Source organism: Brachyhypopomus gauderio, unplaced genomic scaffold (genome assembly GCF_052324685.1).
Source record: "Brachyhypopomus gauderio isolate BG-103 unplaced genomic scaffold, BGAUD_0.2 sc45, whole genome shotgun sequence".
NCBI lineage: Eukaryota > Metazoa > Chordata > Actinopteri > Gymnotiformes > Hypopomidae > Brachyhypopomus > Brachyhypopomus gauderio.
Window position 1 is genome coordinate 270,191 of NW_027506871.1, and position 16,375 is coordinate 286,565.

Consider the following 16,375-nt stretch of genomic DNA (forward strand, 5'->3'; position numbering starts at 1 on the left):
GAGACCAACTACACCGGTCGATCGCGAAGGAATGTGCGTAGATTGCGTCACATAAAATAGTAGTAGATGAATTGCACATCTGCACTGACGGTTGTATTTTGATTGACATTCACGGTAGCCAATCTGCAATCCACTCAACAAATTACGTTCGCCCCCCCCCCCCGCTCAACATATTACGTTCGCCAAACCCCAACCACCCCCCCCCCCCCCCCCCCCCCCCGCTCAACAAATTACGTTCGCCGCTAGATCTTTCTGACTTGGTCATCTTATAAGTAGCTCGCAAGCTGAAAACTGTGGGCACCCCTGAACTACACCCAGTACAAGACCTCACAATAGAGACCAACTACACCCAGCACAAGACCTCACATTAGAGACCAGCTACACCCAGCACAACACCTCACACTAGAGACCAACTACACCCAGCACAAGACCTCACACTAGAGACAGAGTCAACTACACCCAGCTCAAGGTGGTTGTTAGGGTAGAACATTTGACTGTAGCTTCTTCCTGGTGGAGCTCCTGTTATAGAAGATCTAGAAGAAGATTCAGATCTAGGCAGGATGGGATGTGTTTATCTGGTCATACATGTACATGTGTGTCCGGTACACTGAAATGTCTCTCTTCACGTATCCCAATTTCTTTATGAGCTCAGAGAGGTACAATACCTGCTTCACCTGCTAACAGCTGATATGAAGTGTGATTATCAGGTTAATATAAATGACTTGAAATGAACGATAGTACGTCTTTTATTATTAGGTCATGTGACTTCGAACATCATTTATTTACGTAAAGCTTAACACTGGCTAAATGTAAAGGGGGAGGGTCCTGTGCATTATGTAAATCCAACAGATGTAGCTACTACACCTTGTAGGGGTACAATGAGATACTACAGCTACTATACCTTGTAGGTGTACAGTGAGAGACTACAGTTACTACACCTTGTAGGTGTACAGTGAGAGACTACAGCTACTACACCTTGTAGGGGTACAGTGAGAGACTACAGCTACTACACCTTGTAGGTGTACAGTGAGAGACTACAGCTACTACACCTTGTAGGTGTACAGTGAGAGACTACAGCTACTACACCTTGTAGGTGTACAGTGAGAGACTACAGCTACTACACCTTGTAGGTGTACAGTGAGAGACTACAGCTACTACACCTTGTAGGGGTAAAGTGAGAGACTACAGCTACTACACCTTGTAGGTGTACAGTGAGAAATTTCAGCTACTACACCTTGTAGGAGTACAGTGAGAGACTACAGCTACTTCACCTTGTAGTTGTACAAAATTACACATTTTTCAAATTACTAAAAAGCATCAGAAATTGAGTTAGCAGATTTAGTCCTAGACCACCATAATAGTTGGTGCTTTAGCAATGGTAAATAATAGAGACTGAAAAATGAAGAATCTATGCTCAATATGCCGTTACTAAAATAACAGTAATCTCCAGTAAACAGATAATGCATGTTTGACAGGCTGCACACTGTCAGAGAGTCCAGGGGCAGAACTGATCAAATACCCCGGAGAGTCTGTTCTCCTGCCCTGTTCCTGCACTGACCACCACACCAAACCTGCCAGTGTCAAATGGGAGCATCTGATCTCCAGTACTGGGTCTGCGTGGACAGAGGTGTCCAACGGGACCAGACACCACAGAGACAGAGTCCACATGTCTCACCAGAACCATCCAGCAAATCTCTCTCTACTCCTCTCTAACCTGACTGAGGAAGACCAGGGAACATACAGGTGTACAGTCAACAACAACCAGTCCATCAGCATCCGCCTCTCCATTAAAGGTAAAATAGTTCAAACTCAACTAAACCTTTCAGCACTGTGGTTCTGAGAGGGAGTGGCAGATAAAAACCTCACCATGTGGATCTCACAGTGCAGCTTAACAGCAGTTAACCAAACCTTAACACAAACACCCAGTTTTCCTTTAACACACACTCATTATTCCATTAACACACACTCAAAATGTCTTACACCATTATTTCTTACATTCTGTTTCTCCTCCTAAGAACTGGAGCCAACTGTTAAGAACCTGGGGGATCATCAATCACCAAACACCAAGATGTGGAAAGAGATACTGCTGTCATTGGTGCTACTGCTAGTGCTGCTAGTGCTGCTAGTGTTTGCTGGAGTTTACTGCACATGTGTGAAAGGTATGAATAAACACATAGTGTGATAGTGTGACAGTGAAAGGGTGAATAGTGTGATAGTGTGACGTAGCCAATCACCCCCAGACGAGTTCTGGCTCGTGGAAGCCAATCACCATCCTGACCCTGCAGTTGTCATTGGTGCTACTGCTAGTGCTGCTAGTGCTGCTAGTGGTTGCTGGAGTTTACTGCACATGTGTGAAAGGTATGAATAAACACATAGTGTGACATAGTAACAGTGAACAGAGTGAAACGGTGAATAATGTAACAGGGACAACAGTGTGATTGTGTGACTAATGTGACAGTGACAGGGTGAACCGTGTAACAAGATGAACAGTGTGACAGGGTTAATAGTGTGACAGTATGAACCGTGTGATAGTGTAACAGGGTGAACAGTGTGATAGTGTAACAGTGTGAACCGTGTGATAGTGTAACAGGGTGAACAGTGTGATAATGTAACAGGGTGAACAGTGTGATTGTGTAACAGGGTGAACAGTGTAACAGTGTGGTCAGCTATGTTGACATACACACTGCAGCACCACTGTGGCCTTGGTGTGAGTAAGAAACTGAACCAAGATGTTGACATCAGCAGAATTCCTGAGTGGTGTGTGTGTAGTGCTTCATCTTCACACTTACATCCAGTCCAACAGGTCAGGGGTCATGTGTGATGATGTAAACAACGTCCCAGCATGTGTGTCAGTGACAGATGCTCATATTCTCATTACTCAGGAAGAAAACAAAACAGTCAAGAGAAGAGAGGAGAAAGCAAACACAACGAGGTAAAACAGCTCCTGAATGTTTGTGTGTGTGTGTGTGTGTGTTTGTGTGTGTCCCTCGTTCATGGTACAAAAGAAGAAAGATTGCAAATACAGGTGTGTGTGTGTGTGTGTGTGTGTGTGTGTGTGTGTGTGTGTGTGTGTGTGTGAGTGAGAAAGATAGAGAGAGAGACAGAAACCGTATATCCAAGCAGACAGTAACGTGGGGGTTAATAATGTCTCTCTGGGTTGAGGAGAGTGTGATATATTCAGACAGTAACGTGGGGGTTAATAATGTCTCTCCAGGTTGAGGAGAGTGTGATATATTCAGACAGTAACGTGGGGGTTAATAATGTCTCTCCAGGTTGAGGAGAGTGTGATATATTCAGACAGTAACGTGGGGGTTAATCATGTCTTTCCAGGTTGAGGAGAGTGTGATATATTCAGACAGCGTCTTTGACAGGAAGCGTCCATCAGCAGGAGAGGAGGTATGTGGTGTCCTTGAGAATCAGTCCAGGGATGAACATCTACCACACAATATCCACCAGTGTGTTTGTTCTCTTGTAGTGTGAGCTCACCTACTCAACCGTGAGCCATGCAAAGAAGAGAGAACAAGGCCTCAGACAGGTGAGCACATTTACCTGACAGGTGAGAACATTAACCTGATATCTTATACTTCACAAAGTCACTCTACACCATTGCAAACTACAGCTAAGATTCACATGGTACATCTTTGCAAAATACTTGTTCATGTAATTTAACTGGTGTACTACAATGTGCAAAGAATGTAAACAAAAACACTGGTGTGTGTGTGTGTGTGTGTGTGTGTGTGTGTGTGTGTGTGTGTGTTTGTATGTGTGTGTTTGTGTCATTCCAGGTTTATTCTGATTATTAGGAAAAGAGCCATCTGTTTATTCCAGGTTGAAAACAGTAGTTTATCACAGAACATGTATAAAACACCATCACAAACACAATAGTGTGTAGGAGTTGTGGATGTTCCTGTGGGGGATACAGGATCTGGTGTTCCTCCATAAAACCATGGGAGGCAACAAATGGTGGGTTACCTCAAGAGGTTCCCATAGCAATGGGATAAAACTGACCATTTGTATTTTAGTTATATCAGTGTGTTTGTGTGGCATGTTTAGTCTCATTTTGCAGCTTGTTGTGTACTGGGAAAGGTGATGCTAACAGGGTAAGAGTTCCATCACTCCATGAGAAGGTTTGTAGACTTCACCCCAAAGGTGGCAGTCCTGTGTGGAAATGCACTCTGTAGGCAAATGTACTCTGTTGTCTTTACCAACATCCTGATTCCCATTGGTTAACCTGGTTTTTGTGACTGTTCCTTTGAGATGCTGGGGGGTATAAAGAGAGATGATTGTGGGTGCAGGACTCTTCCTCTTTCTTCTCTTTTCTTCTTCCTCATCCTCATCTTCTTCCTTTGCACCGTGAGGTAACCTGCACCGGTCGGTATTTCTGTTTCCATTTGGGATTATCATTGTTATAGTACAATGGTTGTGTTATTGTTTTATATTTTGTTGGATATTGAATAAATCTGGTTAACTGTGTGGCCACAGTCTTCCTTATTAGTATCAGTTAAAGGTAAATCAATGCTAATACCAATTCCCTCTAAAGTATCACATCTGCTGCGCATGTTTATGATAAACCTGTGACAAGTGTGTTGCTTTAAGTTTCTAACATTCCTCCCCATGTCTCCTTAGTAAAACCTGTTGAGACATGGCAGTGTCACGTAGGGCTACGCCCCCCTCTCTAACTGTCACGTAGGGTTCCTGCTCTTCGTGTCTGTGTTGTTCCCTGCGTGGTTGTAACCATAGTTTCCCTCTGTTTCCCTCTGTGTGTCTTGTTTAGTTCCATGTATTTATAGTCTCTGTGTTTCCCTAGGCCGTTGTCCGTAGTTTTGTGGATTGGTGTGATCACGGCTATTTTGTCATTTGCGAACTCTGTTGTTTTGTTCCGTCCGCTTGTTTTACTCTCGTCTGTTCTGTGTTACTCTGCCCTGTTTGTTCAGTATGTCACTCCGTGTTTCATGTCCTGACTCCTTGGATAATCTGACCTATGCCTTTCTGTTTGACGACGAGTTTGGAATTCCCTTCATTAAATCTCGCTCTCCTCAGGGTTTGTGTCCGCCTCCTCGCTCTATGGCGAGCTGTACGTTACACAGTGTAATTGTTGTTGTTTGTTATAGGCAGAGAAAAAAATCCAGAGTTCCAAAAACAAAAGTACAAAAAGAACAAGGCAAAAGGCAAGGTCAGAGAATCACAGGTCAAAGGTCAGAGAATCACATGTTTTTGTGATGCAATTGTGATGATTGGTGTCAGTGCTACCAGGCGGAAAAGTCATTGAGGCGGGTTTTGGGTGATTTTTTAGAGACTGGGATGATGGTGGCTGATCAAGGACAAAGTGGGATTAGTTTTGCACTAGGGCCCCATGCAACAAACAACCATTGCAAGAAGAAATTAGTTTGCTAGTTTATTTCTTTGGCGAAGATTTTAATACTCAACCGCTTCAGCTAGCCATCCGAAATCAAGAACTGTTTTGAACATTCGTGTGACGGCCAGACCTCCACGAATTCATCTTAAAGTCGACTGCAAATCCTCACACAACTGATCGTCAAGGGGCCACCGACTGACCGGCCACCACAACTTCCCCTGAATGGAGCAAGGTGATCCAGCAGGACTTTTCTTCCAAAAGCACCCAAAGGAGTCTTCATCAAGAGGATGCCTGGCCTTCAGTGCAGGCCGTGGATGGACACAATCAAGTAAGACTGTGGATCTGGGCAGACCTGGAGTGATACTGTGTACCTCGTTGTAGCTGGAAGTAGTTGGTTCTCTAAAGCGAGAAAAGTGCAAATTAAAAACCCTTTCCAAAACAGCGAAGAAAAACTTGAAATAGGCCAGAGAGCAGCGCAGGAGTGAGAGCAGTTGAACAAACAGAGAGCGAGAAAGAGAATGTGGTGACGAGACACTGAGGAACGCAACCCTGTACCAAAAGAGACGACCGGCTGCAAGCACATAGCAAGATGCAGCAGTCTATAACAAAAACAGTGATATGCATCTATTGATGCAGTTTAAAAATATAGCATGCACAGTATGGTTATTAACGTTAGGTACTACTACAAGCATTTCAATCACAGATTAGCAAGTTTGTGCTTGTCTTTGACATCAGCCATTCTTATCTTTGCATGCCAAGCAAATGTTAGCCATGCATTTGCCACATACAGGACGTTTGCAAACATTGCAGATGGTAACGGTTCTGTTGCAGCTACATGCCACTCCTATCTGTATGCTGTGAGTGCCAAATATTTTGCTTTCAGTTTACTAACATTCCTCCCTATGTCTCCTTATTAAAACCTGTTGAGACATGGCAGAGTGTAGCTGTTGGTTGGGGAAAATGAGCCAATTGAGTAATTGTGAAGAGCCTGAAGGTCCTGTCACCTTGTACAATAGTGAATTATCAGTGTTTAAGTGCATCTGGGTTCTGTTGTTGATGCCTATAACTGGTCAGAATCACGAGACATATTGGGATCCACATGCGGGTTTATTATAATGAGGGACAAAAAGTGTAAAAATATCCAGAGATCCAAAAACAAAGGTGCAAAATGAACAAGACAAAAGGAAAGGTCAGATTCACAGAGATTCACAGGTCAAAGGTCAGAATCACAGGTCAAAGGTCAGAGAATCACAGGCAGAATTCAATACACAGGAAAACAGGCTAGAGTATGAGTAGAGTACGTTCGGTATGCGAACATTCACAAATAGAGCCATGTCCAAACTCTCCAGTCAGAACTCTTATTTTCCTGTCAAGAAGGTCAGACAACGCCCTCAAACAGATGGATGGAGATTTCTGCAGGAACTGCAGGCTCCTAATTATTCATGGCACTGACAAGTTGATTGACCTAAATATTTGTTTTGGGGGCAAAAACAAAGTGTTCTGAGCGAAGTTTGCAGGTATCCTCTGTTTTGAGAATTGGACTTGTTGTGATGCCAATGTTTTAAATCAACTGAGAAAAATTGTAAAGTGACTTAAATAAACGAGTATTGTAAAATCTTTATTGTTATGATTGATGCTGTTAAAACTATTGCTTTACTTCTATTTCTGTGGTGGTGAAACATGAAGATTTATGTTTGCTGTGGAACTGAATTTATTAAACATTTAGAGAAGTTAAAAAGTAAATAGTATTCTACAGTAACACAGGCCTCCATGTTGTTAAAGAGTCAGTGTTAATAAGAATGACACCAGCGTTAGACCAGCAAGATTAGCAGGAGGAAACACCGCCCCCTGCTGTTCTAACATTTATTTGTTTTTGTTCCTCACTAGGAGAAATGTGGTTGCTGCTCCATTATGTGAACAAGGGCTCATAAAGACCTTGACCTGTTTGTGTGTGAATTTGTGACTTAGACTCAGACAATCTTTATTGCCATTCATTGTACACGGGTGTACGCAAAACGAAATTTCGTTGCATCTCACACAGTGTACAACAGAATTTTATATATAAAAATATATCAACAGATTTTTCAGTAACCCAGGTTTAAGATAAGATTACAAGAATGTGACATATGGCATTACAGGATTAACCAAAATATGTAATAATGTGTAAAAATATAGAGATGTAGAAGTGTAGCAGCAGGGATAATTAAATATGGGTATGTGGGATAGATATATAATGTATATCTGCATATATATCTATACATATATACATATCTACAAATAAAATAGAATAGCAGCACAAATAAATATCAGTAAAGTGACACAGTGTTATCAGGTAGTCCGGCAGTAGTGCACAGATGGCATGTAGCTCAGCCATTTCCTGCCCTCGTCCAGGGTGTCGAGTTCAACAGTCTAATGGCTTGAGGGAAAAAGCTGTTGCAGAACTTGGAGGTCCTTGGAGGTCCTGCATCGAATTCTCCTGAATCTTTTACCAGCAGCGTGAACAGTCCACAGTGAGGATGTGAGGGGTCACTGATGATGTTGAGTGCTCGTGATATGCAGCGCACTGGTGCGAGGTCCTGGATAGGTTGAAGAGAAGACCCGATGATCTTCTCCACTGTCCTCACCACTCTCCTCACATTCTTCCAGTCAGAGGCTCTGCAGCCTCCACACCACACAGAGGTGCAGCTGGTCAGAATGCTCTCTATTGTGCTTCTGTAGAATGTGATAAGGCTGGTGGGGGCAGGTGGACCCTCCTCAGTCTGAGTAGGAAGTGCAGACACTGCTGTGCTCTCCTAACTATAGACGTGGTGTTGGCAGACCAGGTGAGGTTGTCTGTTATGTGCACCCCCAGGAACTTAACGCTGCTGACCACTTCCACTTCCTTAATGAGGCCCCCCACTGTAGTGTCGTCCATGAACTTCACGATGTGGTTAGTGTCAGACCTAGGGACACAGTCGTGCGTCAACAAGGTGAACAGTAGGGGGCTCAGTACGCATCCTTGAGGGGATCCTGTGCTGAGGGTGATGACACCAGACATGTTCTGACCAACCCTTACTGACTGTGGTCGTTCAGTGAGGAAGTCTAGCAGCCAGTTCCTCAGGGGAGTGTTGAAGCCCAGAGATTTCAGTTTGTTGACCAGATGTTGCGGAATTATGGTGTTAAACGCCGAACTGAAGTCTAGGAACAGCATCCGCACATAAGTGTTCTCCTCCTCCAGATGTGCAAGGCTCAGCAGAAAAGCAGAGGAGATGGCCTCCTCCGTGGAGCGGTTTGGCCTGTAGGCAAACTGGAAGGGGTCAAAGGTGGTGGGTAATCTGGAGGTGATGTGCTTCTTGATCAGCCTCTCAAAGCACTTCATCATGATTGGTGTTAGCATAACAGGCCGGTAGTCATTTAGGGATGAGATCTGGGGTTTTTTTGGCACTGGAATGATAACAGCGGACTTGAAACATGCAGGGACCTTGGCTAGATCCAGTGAGGTGTTGAAAAATTCAGTTATAACATACGTCAACTGGTCTACATTCCCTGAGCACCCAACCTGGTATGTTATCAGGGCCGGGGGTCTTCCTGTGTTGACACTCCTCAGAGTCCTCCATACATCATCAAGTTCGAGGCAGAGCATGTCTTCATCCTCATGGGGAATGGCTCTTACTGCAGGGGTATTTAGTATATTTAGTGCCTCAAATCTCCCAAAGAAGTTGTTTAGAATATTTTAAAAGTCCACATAGTCATCAAGAGGGCTACCTTGTAATTTGTAATGGTCCGTATGCCGTGTCACATGACTTTGGTGTTAGTGGAGTTTTGAAAGAGGTCCTGGATTTTTTCCTGCGAGCATGCTTTGCTAATCTGTTAGCACTGTTTAGGTTTGCCCTCACTGATCTCAGTGCCTCTTCGTCACTGGACTTTTAGGCTGAGTTCTTAGCTTTCAACATTCTGCATACTTCATTGGTCATCCATGGTTTTTGGTTGGCACGGGTGGTGATGGTCTTTGTGGTGCTGACGTCTTCCATGCATTTGTTTATGTAGGCCGACACAGTCATGGCGTACTCATCCAAGCTGATGTGGCCACTGTAAGTGGCACCCTCCTTGAACACATCCCACTCAGTGGGTTCAAAACAGACCTGTAATGCCTCCATAGCTCCCTCAGGCCACACCCTCACCTGCCTCACAGTAGGTTTCTCTCTGATCCGCAGGGGCTTAGACGCAGGAATTATCATAACAGATGAATGGTCTGAGGAGCCAAGGTGGGGATGGGAGCTGCTTTGAATGCATTCTTCAAGTTGGTATAAGCCAGATCTAGTGTGTTCATACCTCTGGTTGCACAGTCCAAATGCTGGTGGAAGTTTGTCTTCATATTAGCCTGGTTGAAATCCCCAGCAACAATGAAAAAGCCTTCAGGGTGGGCTGACTACAGCTCACTGATGGTTCGGTAGAGAACACTCATAGCTTCCTTGGTATTTGCATCAGGAGGCATGTAAACAGCATTGATAGAAACTAGTGTAATCTCTCTGGGCAGATAGAATGGCCTGCAGATTACAGTCATGAACTGTTGTTGAACAATGGCTTGGGATAGATTTAGTGTTCCTGAGCCAGTTATCATTTATGTAGATTCACAAACCTCCGCCTCGGGATTTAACGCTGAGAGTGCAGCTCTTATAAGCATGGAATGTAGTTAGCCCCTCAATGCTAACAGCGTTGTCCAAGACTGATGAATTAATCCATGTCTCTGTCAGAATTATTGTGCAGCAGTTCCTCATCTCTCCATTTGTTAGACCCAGCTGTAGAAAATCCAATTTGTTCTCCATGGAGCGAACGTTGGAGAGAAAGACAGATGGAAGTGGCGATCTGTAAGAGTTTGTTTTTAGCTCATCTGTTAGTCCCACGCGACAGCGGCACTTCTGCTTACGGACACACCGCCTCCGCCTGCATCTCTGTCGGCTCATGCCGCTGGACGAGTCCAAGGCTCCGTGGGCCTCTGGGTCTTTCCGTAGCACTCCGAAGCTACGCAACCGTTCCTGTGTGATCAAGGTTATGAAGCCAAAGTCGAAAGTGTGTAAATTCCACAATCGTTAACAATCATACACCAATATATACACATTTTATTTTGGCTGATTCTGAAATCCTGTGCGGCATATTCTGATTAAAGCAGGGTACCCGTGGGTCCTTAAAAAGTCTTAAAATGTCTTAAATTTAGTTTTACATATTCAAGGTCTAAAAATGTCTTAAAATGTCTGGAATTTTAGGAGGGGAGGCATTAAATAACAACATATTGCTCAGTATTTCTGTTTAATTTTACCGATGTATATCCCACAATAATTATCATTTCCACAACGGCCGTATACTCTGCCTGCTAAATGGCAGTGGTACGTCACCTAACAGGTGGAAACAGCAGACGATGCTTTAGCTGCCTAGCAAGCTGCTTTTCTTATTTGAGGGGTGCGGCGGGAACAACAATACAAGGATGCAGACATGGGTAAATGTCCATTCAGTGAAGTGGCTGGAGGATGAAAAATATTGTGGCTAGCTGAAACCTTCCAGTGATTCGAATGAAGCGCAATGTGAACTTGCCGAAAAACATTCAAACTTGGTACAATGGGCTGTAAAGCGCTGGGTTCTCATATGAAATCTGAAAAACACAAGCGATATGATGGCACTCGTAATAGTAATATGCATATCGAGTCATTCGCTGCTAACTGCAGTTTAACTGTAAGTGCCAAAAATGATTTGTCTACTGTGTAGGGCGACCAAACGTCCGTATTTCCCGGGACATATTTCACGTCCTGTCCCGGGTTTTTTTTTTAAGTGAGGAAATGTCCTGGTTTTTAAATTACCTTCATTGGACCATTACAATTTAATATGTCATATACTGTCTGGATGAAAATGTAATGTGTTTTAATGAAACCTTTTAAAGCATATTTCTGCACAATTAAGTCAAAGAAAAATTTCCTTCTGTCAGAAAATGTACATTAGTCATTTAGATTACTTAGGTCCCCAATACCATGGGTGTCACGTTGAGGACCCCGGCCCCTCCCTTTTGGGCGTGTGTTTACGTCGTCTACGTCTCCGAGTCTGCGTCTGTGGATCTCCGTGGGTGCGGTTATGTCTTGTGATCATCCGTCTCACCCGTGGCTCGTCTCGTAATCACGTGGGACTTATGTGGTTTGTCTACTTAATGTGCGTTCGCGCAGTGTCCTGTGCTCGTCGTTGTCTGAGTCTACATGTTCTGTGTGAACCTTGTTGTTATATGTGCGCCGTCTGCGCATTATATGTTAAATAAAGTGACGTCTGTGACACCAAACCAGCGGACTCTTGTCTCGTCCGTCAGCTGCCGCAAGCGTCACAATGGGATTACAGAAATCACCATGATTTAAAGATATGTTAATGTTAGAAAATTTATTTAATCTGAATTTCTCACCCCTTCCTGTCCCTCTAAATATATAAATGAATGTAATATGTAACAATTATAAAACAATCAAAGCATTAAACAGCAATGTGCTCTAACATTAGCCTAAAGTTGGTCGCTATATGTTCACAATAATCCTCAAATCTCAATTCTGTCTCTGTGTTTATGCGCTCAAATTGAACTTTCTGGAACTATCTGAAGCCTCCGTGAATCACGTGACCATCAAGCGTTTTGAACTTCCGTTGTTGTGACTCTCTCTCTATATGGCTCTGACTACTACTAACTGTATTTTTATTATAACGATGTTATTTAACCATTGTTTTGAGGTTGTTTATGCATTTTCAGCATTTACCAACCTGTGAAAACTGTCAAAAAAGTTGGCAACCCTGCTGAACACTAGTGATGGGCAAAGTGATACCGAAGCTTCGGAGCTTGTGTCGAGAAATCCAGGAAGTCGTTTATGAAGCGTGTATCGAGGCTTGCTTCGTTTAGGGCGAGTGACGTCACTGATGACGTCTGAAGCCTCGCCGGTTCAGGATGTGATTCGAGTATTGGCGTGATTTTTGAACATATATAAAGCGCAATTAATTCCCGCAAAAGTTGCGTGTTAGTATTCATGTTGGAGTTTCGCCAATTTGTCCGTGATATCGATGAACTATAGATGAACTTGTTTTCATGGAGCCTGGTAAGAAGAGAAGAGTTTCCCCTGTATGGAAACACTTTGAACAGATCTCTCCCGTTAAGGTATTACACATAATATGTCTGAATATAATGAAATGTTTTACTACTATAATGTTCACAGGCTATACAGGCTTGCTGTGGGATACTTGTGCACCCCTGCCTCCTCAGTACCATGTGAAAGGGTTTTCTCCAAAGCTGGAGAGGTCCTATCAAAAAAGAGAAACCGCTTGAGTCCAAGCACAGTGGAAAAAATACTCTTTCTAAATAAAAATGAATAAAGTCCATCACACCAGTATTCACAAGCACAATCCTATAAAAACACCACTAAAATTTAAACATGAATAGACATATATTACTTTTACCCACTTAACAAAAATCATATATGAAATCATGAATGAATGAATGGATGGATGAATTAACCACATAAAATCATGTTAAGATGTTTTTATTTCTATTTTTGGCAGTGATTATTCCCATGTTAACACTTGCATGGGAGGCAGGGGTCATCACATCAGTTGAAATGACAATAATAGTTTTGACCAGCAGGGGGTTTGTGTGCAAATGAAGCCTCGAGAAATTAACCTTTTCTCGAACCAATTTGATGGAAAGCATCAAGCTTCACGAGGCTTCATCAGCCCATCACTACTGAACACACACGCTCTTCAGTTGCTGTCCTATGCGGCGGGTGCTGCCGTGAGCCCCGCCCACAACACTCAGTGCAGTCTCACACTCAGAGCAGACCCTCACCGCTGCACGTCCACACTGCAAATGAACTGCGCATGCCCAAAGCTGCCGCTGACACCCCGCCCCGTATTTACAGAGCGGGACATAAATATAAATGCTTTACACAAAGTACTGAACAACAGCCTTTTATTTGAAATGACATTTAAAGCCATCTAAAGCAACAAGTTTAAAACGCAGTACTGCTCCACTCTGCTCAAGCAATTGAATAATATAAAATATTTGCCTCAATCCCGGGCAATCAAGGCCTTTTCCTGAGGAGGCGCAAAGATATAAGGCATTAGGAGATTTTCTTCAGAAAGGCCCATAAGATAATCTGTTAATTAGTGTGTGTGTGTGTGTGTGTGTGTGTGTGTGTGAGAGAGAGAGAGAGAGACTGCAGACATCCCAAGTCTCCCTGAAGTTGCGGGAGTCTCCCGCATTTTGGTAGTGGCTCCCTGATGCCCGCGAGTCACATATAATCTCCCGGAATTCAGAACGAGTGCCCCAAGAGTGCACAAATATGCACACGGGCGACAGACATTTTTCCCCCCCCGCTCAACAACTTACACTCGTCACCCCCCCCGCTCAACAACTTACACTTCTGTGTGGTGATTGGACAGAATCGTGGGTGCGTTGTCTGTTCAGCCAATGAATGCCGAGAATCACTAGTTTGAATTTGAGTGCCAGTTGCCTGGAGACGTTACGTTCAGTTATTCACAGAATCGCAGGTAAAGGCGAGCACGACTGAAGCAACGAAGCATCAGTTCACGCCAAGTGTCAGTGTTCAATATCAACTGAAGGTACGTCTTAGTTTTATTTTTTCAAAAATCGCTGCTTTTCCGGGAGTGTTTAGTTATTTTATTATGAGTAGCATACTTTTTTTTTTTTTTTTTTTAATATATTATTATTATTTTTATTATTTTCAGAACCTTACAACAAGCAAAACGACAGGACTTAAAACATACATAATATAGAAAAAAGAAAAACTTGAGACAATTGACCAAGATAATGTTGATTCATTTGTTAATTACAAATAACAATCGTAGCTAATAATAAGTGAAGGGCAATAATAATGATAAAAAAATAATAATAATAATAATAAAATAAAATAAAATATAAAGAGAGTGGGAAAAAAGGGGAGAAGAAAGAAAAGAAAAAGGAAAGGAATAGGGGAAAGGATATATATTAGGGGATGGAATTATTCAAGTCCTCCTCAGGCATTTGTGGGAAAGACTCAAAGTAATTTATAAAGGGTTTCCAGTACCTATAGAAATTGTCTGTTGAGCCTCTCAATCCAAATTTAATTTTTTCAAGGCGCAAGAAAAACATGACATCCTTAAACCAGATTGAATAAGAAGGGGGGGAGATAGACTTCCAACTTATAAGAATTCGTCTTCTTGCCAGCAAAAGAGTAAATGCTATGTTGTCTAGCTCCTGGGTGCTCCAACTCGTTCTATCAGAGGGAACCCCAAAGATGGCTAGTAAGGGGCAATTAGTTACCCGTTTATTAAATACTGCAGAAAGGGATGAAAACACAAAGTCCCAGAAATTTGCCAGCTTATGACAAGACCAGAACATATGACAGAGCGTTGCTTGATCCTCACTGCACCGAGGGCAATTTGACTTCGTTCCTGGGTATATTTGGGCTAATTTTGAATTGCACAGGTAGGCTCTGTGTACAACTTTTAATTGCATTAAATTCAATCTAGGGCAGGAAGATGAGGAGTTAATTCTGGCAAGAGCCTCCATCCACCAATTGTCTTGTATTATGAGTAGCATTCTGACGACAAATTGATGTCTGACACGTTGTGATATAGTAGTTTTGGTTTCAAATGTGTTTTAACCAGTTTATTTTAATCTGTTCATGGTGTTTTTTATCACATTATTTAATGGTTGTTTATTTTCAAAACGCCCAATCTTAACGTCTTCACGTTCTCTCATGTTTCGTCCTGGAATTACAAGAGGCTCGTATTTGTTAACATAATACAAGAGAACTGTTCAGTCAGACAGCTATTTGTTTCAAGCATTTTCAAGCACTTTAACCTAAATTCCAGCACTTTTCAAACCTGAAACACAAAGCAACATTAAAATTGGTCAGGTAAATGTTCCTTCCCCTGTTTTTGAGGGGTGTTTCTTTATACTACCACATATTGTTTCGGACAACACTGCAAAGAATGTGAGACGCGGCAAGTATGTAAGCCACCACCGTTTGAGCAGGGTCGCGCGAGGTGTGTGGACTCGCACGCTACGGTCACTCGCGAAAGTATAAACCTAGCTTAACAACGAATCTGGCCAAACACCTGAAGGCACACAGATTTGTACAAAACATTCCAAGAGGTTGGTGATTATTCCCATTTCTAGTATTATAGCATACAAAATTATGTGTCCGTTTATGGTATCCTAACAAATGTTTGTCATATTCTTGGTTTAAGAGCCGTAAGTGCGACAGCATACAGGGAGAAAAAAAGTGATTGTACTACAACGGATCAATCATCTATGAATACTGAACTCTACTCTAATACTGAAGTTTTAGTTACTTAAAGACTTAAAGTTACTTAACACTTTAGTTCCTGAGATCTCAAGGTCCTGAGGACATCACCCCTCCTTCTCCTGCCCAATTAGCAGGACCATACATATGTTAATTTCAGAGAAAGACAGGAGGAGGAAGACAGGCAGAGCTCTGTGGTGCACCAAGTCTAGTTTGTAGTCTGTTACTACTAATATGCTGTGTAAATATATTACATACTGCTAAATGTTTGTTGTATTCAGAGCAAATCAGATTAAAACAAATACAGTGGTACCTCGAGATACGAGTTGCTCTATATACGAGCGATCCAAGATACGAGCACCGAGATGAGCAAAATTTCTGTTCGACACCCGAGTGCACGCTCGAGATACGAGCATGAACCACTCGGTGGCAGTACAGTACTATATGGAAAAAAAGAAAAAAAAGAAAAAAAGCTAATTATTTCAGATCATTTCGAATATATGTATAAATATTTAACTTAATTAAGTTTAACGTGCTGGGAAATATTGAAATTGACCTTGAAAGTGACGTATAAATGCTTTAATTCCACCTTGTAAAGGTGTATGAACCCTGCAAACGACTTTGTTCATTGTGCTGAAGCGTGCGCGCGAAGTTACAAAATTCGAGAGGTGCACGACCTTGCGAATCGACAGCGTGTGAGGCCCTCCGCCACCGCGATTACATA

The 16,375-nt window shown here is 42.7% G+C and overlaps 1 protein-coding gene across 3 annotated transcripts in view; it reads left to right on the top strand.

The window, feature by feature from the left end:
• LOC143486767 (CD276 antigen homolog) overlaps positions 1-6,942 on the top strand; it is a 39,593-nt gene extending 32,651 nt beyond the window's left edge. For all 3 annotated transcript variants that reach the window (XM_076986189.1, XM_076986188.1, XM_076986190.1), the window contains 6 exons: positions 1,476-1,793; positions 2,016-2,159; positions 2,883-2,932; positions 3,331-3,396; positions 3,476-3,535; positions 3,786-6,942. In XM_076986189.1, coding sequence (XP_076842304.1) covers positions 1,476-1,793; positions 2,016-2,159; positions 2,883-2,932; positions 3,331-3,396; positions 3,476-3,535; positions 3,786-3,803 — 656 coding nt within the window. In that variant the 3' untranslated portion in view covers positions 3,804-6,942. The remainder of the gene's footprint in view (positions 1-1,475; positions 1,794-2,015; positions 2,160-2,882; positions 2,933-3,330; positions 3,397-3,475; positions 3,536-3,785) is intronic.
• Positions 6,943-16,375: the final 9,433 nt, after the last annotated feature.